The 9,464-nt window shown below is 31.8% G+C and overlaps 2 protein-coding genes across 2 annotated transcripts; one reads left to right on the top strand and one right to left on the bottom strand.

Moving 5' to 3' along the window:
- Positions 1–1,010: 1,010 nt before the first annotated feature.
- On the top strand, positions 1,011–3,475 carry LOC111875887 (cytochrome b561 and DOMON domain-containing protein At5g47530). The gene is made up of 3 exons (XM_023872415.3): positions 1,011–1,662; positions 2,574–2,828; positions 2,932–3,475. Exons 1-3 carry the CDS (start codon positions 1,012–1,014, stop codon positions 3,271–3,273), a joined length of 1,248 nt encoding a protein of 415 aa, XP_023728183.1. The 5' UTR covers position 1,011; the 3' UTR covers positions 3,274–3,475.
- A 345-nt stretch (positions 3,476–3,820) lies between these two features.
- Positions 3,821–6,735, bottom strand: LOC111875888 (inositol-phosphate phosphatase). The gene is made up of 12 exons (XM_023872416.2): positions 6,602–6,735; positions 6,422–6,477; positions 6,233–6,283; positions 5,625–5,705; positions 5,407–5,510; positions 5,241–5,325; positions 5,072–5,126; positions 4,930–4,973; positions 4,597–4,665; positions 4,420–4,520; positions 4,204–4,260; positions 3,821–4,111 (listed from the first exon to the last, which is right to left on the bottom strand). The coding sequence occupies exons 1-12, from the start codon at positions 6,612–6,614 to the stop codon at positions 4,015–4,017; spliced, it is 813 nt and encodes a 270-aa protein (XP_023728184.1). The 5' UTR covers positions 6,615–6,735; the 3' UTR covers positions 3,821–4,014.
- Between the last annotated feature and the right edge of the window lie 2,729 nt (positions 6,736–9,464).

Genomic DNA, 9,464 nt, shown 5'->3' with positions numbered 1-9,464 from the left:
AAAAAAAAAATTGTATCATTAAAAATACATAAATAAAAATGAGTAATATTGCAATCCATGATAGAATGAAATAAGACGATCTCAGTAGAAAAATGAAAAGTAATCATTATTTTAAAATCCTTCAATTTCATTATATCATTCAAAAGTAAAAAACGGATAACTTTTTACCAGACATAATCCTAAAATTTGATAAGAAATCATCAATTTGATTTGAAGATAAGAAAACTTAAAAAGCAAATAACATAATAAAATGCAACATAATTCAAATAAATCAATCCAGCCTAATTAAGGTCTTGTAGCCCTCATAATCTTTGTAGGGGATTGGTTACTTATCTTTAAATCTTCTTTCTTGTAGTAATTAGGAAGCAATATTAATATTTATTTTTTTACTTTGTAATCATGATAATAAATACATTGTATAACTCCAAAACACCTCTTGTTATCATGTTTGACTAATGTGGGTCAACTGTCATTTTCATTTGACTAATATTAACATGGTTAACCAAAACCATTGCTTTAATGTCACCTCTGACTAATTGGGGTCTTCAAGAGGTCAAATCTATTCTCATCAACTATGACTTTACTAATCACTTTTTTAAAAATCAAATTGATACTAATCACTTTTTAGTTAGACCACAATTAATTGACTTGCAATAAAAAACCATAATTAATCAAATTGGTAAACTTTCTTTAACAACACAACTAATTGCTAGAAGCAAATTGATTGTATGTATTCTCAATAAAAAAAATGACATATATACTTTAATGGTTGCCATTTGAAAATGTGTGAGAGAGAGATAATGAAAATAAAGTAGGGATGAGTTGTAGAGGCTTCACATATAATATATTTTGTACAATGGGCAGTTGGAGGTAGATATGTGTATGTGTTGTGTTTGTTATTGAAAGTGTCACCACTCACCTCCATCAAACTTACACACCAAACACAACCCCACCAATTCATCCATTATAAGTAACCCAACACAACCCCTTCTTTCCAAACAACAAAAAAACATGGGTTTAAGTTTAAGCCAACGAGGGGTATTTCTGTCTTTCACCATACTAACAACACTCTTTCTCTCAATTCAATCTCAATCTCAATCTCAAACTCAAACATGTTCCAATTACGCATTTCAAAGCAACAAGGTATTCACAACTTGCAACGATCTCCCAGTTTTAAACTCTTTTCTCCACTACACATACGACCCATCTACCCAGACACTCCAAATCGCGTATCGGGTCACAAACATCGGATCCTCGAAATGGGTCGCGTGGGCCATTAATCCAACGTCTCAAGGCATGGCCGGGTCGCAAGCCCTTGTGGCTTTCCAGCAACCCGATGGGAGTATGAAGGCGTACACGTCACCAATTACGGGTTATGGGACGCAATTGGCTGAAGGGGAATTGAGTTTTCCTGTTTCTGATTTGTCAGCGAGTTATTTGGATAATAATAATGAGATTATTATTTTTGCGAGTTTGGGTTTGAATGGGAGTGGTGTGGTGAATCAAGTGTGGCAAGAAGGTGATTTATCGGGAAATGTGCCAACTGCACATGCTACGTCTGGTGCGAATGTTAGGTCGATGGGGACTTTAAATTTGCTTTCTGGGCAATCCGGGACTCAAGGTGGGGTACTCGGAGGTGGTTCGAAAAACAGGAAGCGAAATGTAAGAAATAACAACGTACTTTCATTTATTTATTTGTTTATTATAGTTTTTTACATTTGTCGAATTATAAAGTATTTGAGTAGATTTTTGAAAGTAAAATGTTTAAGAAGAAAAAGGGTAAGTACAATTTTGTGATATAATAAATAAGGGAAAGTAAGAAAATTAACTATTATAAATGCTTTTTTTTTTGAATAACTATTTTTTCAGTTTTTGAAAAATGACCATCTACTTCCGAATTGATCTTAAAATTTTGAAGTTTTTTTTTTTGTGTTTTTCTCATTTTTTTTCGAATAAATATCTCTACTTATGTCTAAAATGTGTATTTCGAAGCGTTTAATGTCATCGTTTTTCAATCAAATGTCTTCATTTTCTGTCATAATATTGTATATACTTCACATTTACTATATTTGTTTAACTTTTTGTTAAATTTAAATAAAAAACGATTTTTTTCTCAAAAATCCAGAACTGTTCGTCGGACATGTTCTTGAAATTCTAAGTTTTTTTATTTATTTATTTTTATTTTTTCGAATTCCAGAATGTAAGTCATAAATACTATACTTTTTTGTTAAAAAAAGGTATTTTTTTTCTCGGTCCAAAATGCCCATTATGAACTAGTTGGTTATTTTTGCCAAAAACAATTTTTTTGGTTATTTTCTTCAAATACATGTTAAATCATGGTTACATTACTCAATTTATAAATGAAAGTAGGCTGATATTTCTTGCATTTAGCCTTACAAGTGTAGGGTGACCCTTACATTAGGGTTAAATGCAAGAATAGCAACACACTTACATTGATTTCTTTATTATATCATCCTACTTTCATTTCATCAACAATAGCGATTTTCACTAGATAGATTTTTCAAAGTATAATGTCTGAATAAGAACAAGATTTAATTTATAAAATTACGCAGATTCATGGTATCCTGAATGCAATAAGTTGGGGGATCATGATGCCTATTGGGGCAATAATTGCAAGGTATCTAAGAGTATTCCAATCGGCGGACCCCGCTTGGTTTTATCTTCATGTCACCTGCCAAACATCCGCATACATCACCGGAGTTGCCGGATGGGCCACCGGAATCCACCTTGGAAGCCAGTCTCCGGGCATCCAATTCACCTCTCACAGAGTCATAGGCATCATTCTCTTCTGTGTAGCCACCCTCCAGGTATGTTTTTACAAATTTGCCTTGTATATATATAAATTTTTTTATATCTCTTAAAGTGTGGTAAGAAATAATAAGAGTTTGGATTTATCATTTTTATATATAGGTGATTGCTTTGTTGGTAAGGCCAAAGAAGGAACACAAGCATAGAATATTTTGGAACATCTACCACCACTCACTTGGCTACACAATCATCATCTTAGGCATCATCAATATATTTAAAGGATTTGATATTTTAAACCCTGAGAAGAAATGGGAAAGGGGTTATACTGGAATAATTATTATTATAGCTATCATTGCAGCGATTCTAGAAGCTTACACATGGTTTGTGGTTTTAAGGAGGAAGAAAGCTGCAAATGTGGAGAAGACGAGTAATGGAAATGGGTATGCGAGCAATGGGAATTATGGACATTATCCGTATTCTGATAGGACTAATGGGAGGGTTTAAGTAAAAAAATTAAGTTTCTTAAATGGTTTTTCGACTTTATTTTTGTTTTTTTTTTTGTGTCTATATTTGTTCTTTATGGTTATCTTGTATTTTTATTTTTAGGGTCTGAGTTTTAAATTTTAAATTTAAATTATAATTAAATTAAATGGTATGTTATTGGACCTATCTCCATTTTATTTTGTGGAGATTAGGGTTGTGTTTATTTTCTTTTTGGTCTTCCGATTTTATCCACACTTTCTCCTTTTTTTTTTCTCAATTTTAAGGGGTAAAAAGTAATAAACTATAATTAGTAATTACAACATCAAATTAGGGTAAAATAGTGATTTTATATGGATGTAACGGTTGAATTTGGACGGGTTGAGTGTTAAGGGACCAAATCTGTAAAATATCAAAAAAGCAACAAAATTTGTTTTTGGACCATATTCAAAACAAACGCTATACCACAGGGACCAAATTTGTAATTAGAAAAACCCACAAATTATCGCATCCCACTTTCAATTTATGTCTTGTTACCACATTATGAACTTTGTTCTCGATCTCGTAAGTGTTTTTCCCAAATAAAACTTTCCATAATATATTGAAATTTGTGGTTCCAAAAATCATTCAAATTATCTATTTATCAGACATATAACAAGTCTAAAGAAACAATTAAATGCAAATAGGTAGAAATAGAATATCAGTTGAATAGATCTTAAGAAGCATCAAGATAACTTAACTGCTAAAAAATCGATCTTTTTTTTTTTAAGCAGATTGTTGTAATGCCTCAACAAATGCATCTTTCACCAGAGGGTTTGAAGCTGCAATGCGTTGAGCAGTGATGTCAAAATCATTACCAGATCTGTCACAACACAAGTCAAACAATATGACAATTAATAGAGTCAAAGGACAATTTAGTCATTTACAAAAAATTATTTATATATATATTCTTACGGATCAAATATGAGACCACCAGCTTCTTTAACAATCACAGCCCCTGCTGCAACATCCCTAACCATGGCATCAACTTTAAATTCAGAAAGGGTTAAATGTAAGAAATAGCAATGTACTTTGAAAAAATTTTATTTTCCATATAATCTCTTGATAATGTAATTGAAAGTACATTGCTAATTAGAAAACATAAAAAAAGGGGGTTTAAATAATCCATACCAAGGTCCACCAAATCCACATTCATAAAATAGATCAATTCTTCCACATGCAATCCCACAGAGACCCAATGCACAAGAGCCTCCCATTCTGATTGATCTCACCTGATTACATAAGAAATTTTATAATTAAAGAAATTCATTTTCCACTTATTTTTAATGGGAAATTTTATGGTTTTACCTTGTAAAGTAAGCTATTGATTCGATTTGTAGTGGCATCCAGAGTGGCTTTATCGCGCTTGGTTCCAGCCTGTTCTTAAACATTAAAATATGTAAATTTACCTTCTAGGGGTATTTTCAATTATGAGGATGAGGAGGGCATTCATGTCTTTTTTATTTATTTATTTATAAAAGAAAGATCGAGAATGAGTTCTTTCCCACCTTTTTCATTGGGGAAAATTTAAAATTTTGCCCCATTGACATCAACATCAGTATCAGTACAATGAAAGCCAAACACAGGACATGGCATGTGTAACAAAAAGGGTATTATGGTCCAATTGATGTTAAAAGTTACCTCTGTGGCCAGGAGGGATGTGACAAGTTCAGATTGAGAAGAAACTGCAACGTGTTGGAAAAAAGCAAGAAATTATTAGAGGCCATGAGAAGAAACATATTACGAATATTTACATAGAAATTAGAAAATAAAATATACTCACCTTTGATAGGATTTCCATTAAGGTGAGCACCTTTTCCATTGATAGCAGTGAAAAGCTATAAGTTGGATTCGAAACTCATAAGTGATCACAATAAATAATTCATGTTTTAATTTGGAGTTGTGATAAAAAAAATTGTTTGTTTGAATTATTTTGGTATAGAAAGGATTACCTCATCCATGATTGGGTTGTAAACAACTCCAACTGTGGGGACCTTTTGAATAGTAAGACCAATAGAAACACACACAAAGGGGAACCTGAAATGGTGTTTTATTTGGAAATCAATTCGAGTGACTAAATTTAGAATAAAATGTTTCTTAAAGATTCAAAAAAAGTACCCATGGACAAAGTTGGTAGTTCCATCAAGAGGATCAACTATCCAAGTTGGTTCATCTGTCAGCTGAGTTACACCATTGGCAGCAGTGGTTTCTTCTCCAATGAACTAAGATTTATAAACAAATAATTAAGAAATAAGAACTACAAATGTTACAAAAAGGGAAGGAACTCTAGCAATAAATCTAAATTAGACTGGAAAGTACAAGGAATTAGCTTTTACTTTGTGGCTTGGGAAACGATCTTTTAGATGATTAAATATAAGATCTTCACAAGATTTATCTGTTTCTGTGACCAAATCCACCTGCATTACCAATGAGATTAAAGATTATTGAGAGCAAAGTAACCAGGAATAGAAGATGCTACTAGATTAGCTAAAGAACTAAGGTTGTGAAAAGTTCAAAGAATCCTAATTTGCTTACATATTGGAAAGTCATAATGGAGTTACAGGTATTTTCACCAAAGAACATTCCCAAATCATTGTTATTAACTAACTTGCTATCTCTCAACACTTTAATAAGATTTGTCACATATGATGAACATATGAGATCAATCTTCTTTTGATAGAAAGCATAATAATTTATTCAGATATTCAACCAATTTGAGTAGCTAAGAATCCGGCATGACAGATTATAGAGCTTTCACACTAAACGAATGAAGTGAAATCACTCACACACAAACATATGGATACCAAAATACAAAATCGGATGTAAATCAAATACGAATACGCTGCTGCAAACTAAATCGATACTCCAATCGCTAAACCAATACAGCATTAAAGAGCACAGATTTGGCTACATGAATAAGTAAATTGGAGAATGGAGATGATACCGATCCTTTATGCTCCACATGCTTAGTCTGGTAAAATGCTTTCCGAATAACCTGATTTCCGGAAAAACAAATGAATTACGCAATCAGATGAGACTTCAACAGTTGAACTAAATTCAAGCAAAATCAATACAGTAGAAAGTAAAAACACAGAAATTTGCAACTGATCTGATAGTGCAAGTGTAACCTAACCTCTCCAGCTTTCTTAGCTACATCAACTGCGACATCGAGAAACTCGTCGAGCGAATCTGTAACAGATGGTACAAAAAACAATTCATAATCAATTACTACCATAGATTGCAACATACATGATGAGCATACAAATACACAGAATAGAAAAATGTGTGTGAGAAATAAGTAGAGTCGTAGTACCTTTTTCCGCCATGTCCAAATCGGCGAAGCAATTTAAGAGGGAGAGGGAACGATGGGGCGATCACGCACCGGAATGGTTGAGAATGAGTGATGAAATTGTAGTGCGAGTGCGAGTGAAAATGTGGCTCCATTGCAAGTACATATACAATAAAAATCGTATCGTGGGTCAAAATTAAAATTGTTTTCTTTTTAAATTAACTTTATTTATTTATTTTTATTTTTTAAAGAAGAATCTAGCATTTTATTTGTTATATAACTCTCTAGAAAGTGTTTGAAACAAATAGTTAAAATATTAGTATTGTGAGAATGTAAATTAAATTTTCTATTGATTATTGAGTATTTAAAATCTTGTTGATTATTTATTATTTTTACACAGTATAGTTATGATTCACAACATAACATGACTTATTTAGTTTTTTTTTTTAAAAATACATGAGGAATATAAATAATATCAAGAAAACTTTTAACAACTAAAATATAGTTGGTTTATATAAAAATTGACAAAAGTGTTGTATTATTTGTGTTTAAGAAGTACATAAAAATATATTGTGGCCCAAAAGTAGCATAACAACATATACCATACGGCAATAATCACAATCAATACCAATTCTATAAGTAAATTATACATCAATAATATCATAAAGTAATTATATTATTAGAGTGTGTGTTAGCTTTTTAGATAATGGTCATAATAAAGTAACAAAAGTTCTCTTGATCAAACAGAAATTATGAAGAAGAAAAAAATTGTATTCAATAATTGGTTTTGGTTTCAATTTCATCACTTTATTTTTATGACAACATAAAAAAACTAATTATATTTTATTTCTTTTTATAATTTAATATTATAAATCAATTTTTTTTCATTGAAATCATGAAAATAATATGTTATAACAAGTTAAAATAATCATAATAGAAATAAAATTATTAAAGATGAATAGTTTGTTGGATATTTTGATTCGAGTGGTTAATTGAAAAATAACCAAAACATATTAATGTTTATCTATCTATTTGCTTTGATCCGTCATTTTCTAATCTTACACTTTTCCATTTTGGTATTTTTGTCGTTAACCCTAAAAGAAATACATGCAAATTTGTTTTTTTTATCTTTTATTAGTAATAACAAAAGTTATACGTATTCAAATCTAATGGAAAAACTACTGTAATAATAATAATAATAACAATAATAATAATAATAATAATAATAATAATAAAACTAGGCTGATAAATATGTTCATAATCTTTTTTCAAAATTAAAAAGTTCTAATTGTTTTGTAAGTGGGAGAGTATATTCTTGCCTTTTATTAAGGAAGGGAATATACCTATGTCCGAACTAGCATATTCCCAGCTACAGTAACTCAACCACAATCCAACTAGTGTTACAAACGTGCCGTTTATAAATTTTAAGAAAATCCTAGCAACTAAATTGTGTAAAATTTAAAATAAATATATACATCTTAATAATGATATATAAAATAAATAATCCCAATTTTTTTTTAGCATTTTAGATTTTTTTTTTGCTTAGTTACTTGGATTTAATTATCATCGTACAACAAGTGAGATGGCAAACGGGCAACAAGCTGCGCCGCTACGCCTTTTTGTATAGCAATACTCAATCTTGTAAAGACTACATTCATAGAACTAGGGGATATACAATTGCAATGCATGATCCGTTGTACTCTATTAAGAAGTTCTACCGCATCCGGTGGGAGGAAACCAAACGTATCAAACGCAAATGGTATGAACACGTGTTGATTTTCCATGCACGATTTCTCATGTTTGTCGACTTTGCCTGTAGCAGCTTTTAAAGCAGCCAGTCCTGCCGTGAAACCCCCCGCCCTCAAGCCCACGAGAGGGGATACCCCTGTAAGGTCCACACATGCATGTTTCCCTCCGACCCATCCAAAAATCAAAATGTCAGCCGGTCTAAGGGTTGACCTTCCTTCTGTCGGGTCAGTCAAGAAATTCACAGGTGCCTCTTTCTTAGCAGAAACTCATGCACGCTTAAATATATCGAACAAAACATCTATGACCATATCGTGCCTGTATTTGAACCCCGGGAGTTCTTTATATTGAACTGCATGATCTCCAAAGAAGTCCAAACATGCCTTGCGACACACCGGACATATCTCGTTAGCTGGGAATATTGGAATCATGAGTCGATATTTGAGGATAGTACGATACTCCACAAGAGACATATGTTGGCCAATCTCATCTATAGGGATAGCAAGAAGAAAATCTTGGGCATGTGGTGCACGTAAGCACTGAAAAACCGATTTCTGACAGGCCGTAATGTCGAGATGAACTTCCATATCTTGGACAATTTTACGAAAAAATGGCACTCGCCAGCGTACTCTGGGATTTAGGGGGGGCGGTGTCTTTAGTAGTAAAACTGCTAAGGTCAGAATCTGGAAGCTTGTTATGAAGAGAAGCCAAGACACCATCATAATCAGAATCCATACCATATACCAATTTCAAAACACATTACTAGAAATCTACAATGCTTAATATAAAAAATATATATAGTCAATCACCTTGTGTTTGATCCAACTGAAACAAGGATACCATATCTTATGGCATAAAGAATCATTACAACGAATCATCTTATAAAGTTGAAATGAATTATTTTCTGTCACATAATCATAAAAGTATACATATAAAAACATAATCATAAAAGTATACATATAAAAAATGTGACGAAAATATCGATCAATTTAATTAAACACAATAAAGTACTACTCATTTGACACATAAAAAGTTATATCAATCTTGGGGTTCAAGTATGCCAATAATGATTGGCTGCAAATATCTGCAAAAAAAGGAAAAAATCATTAAAAATGGGGCAATTTGTCACCTTTAAAAAAAA

Source organism: Lactuca sativa, chromosome 4 (genome assembly GCF_002870075.4).
Source record: "Lactuca sativa cultivar Salinas chromosome 4, Lsat_Salinas_v11, whole genome shotgun sequence".
NCBI lineage: Eukaryota > Viridiplantae > Streptophyta > Magnoliopsida > Asterales > Asteraceae > Lactuca > Lactuca sativa.
This window is presented reverse-complemented; position numbering and strand designations above follow the sequence as displayed.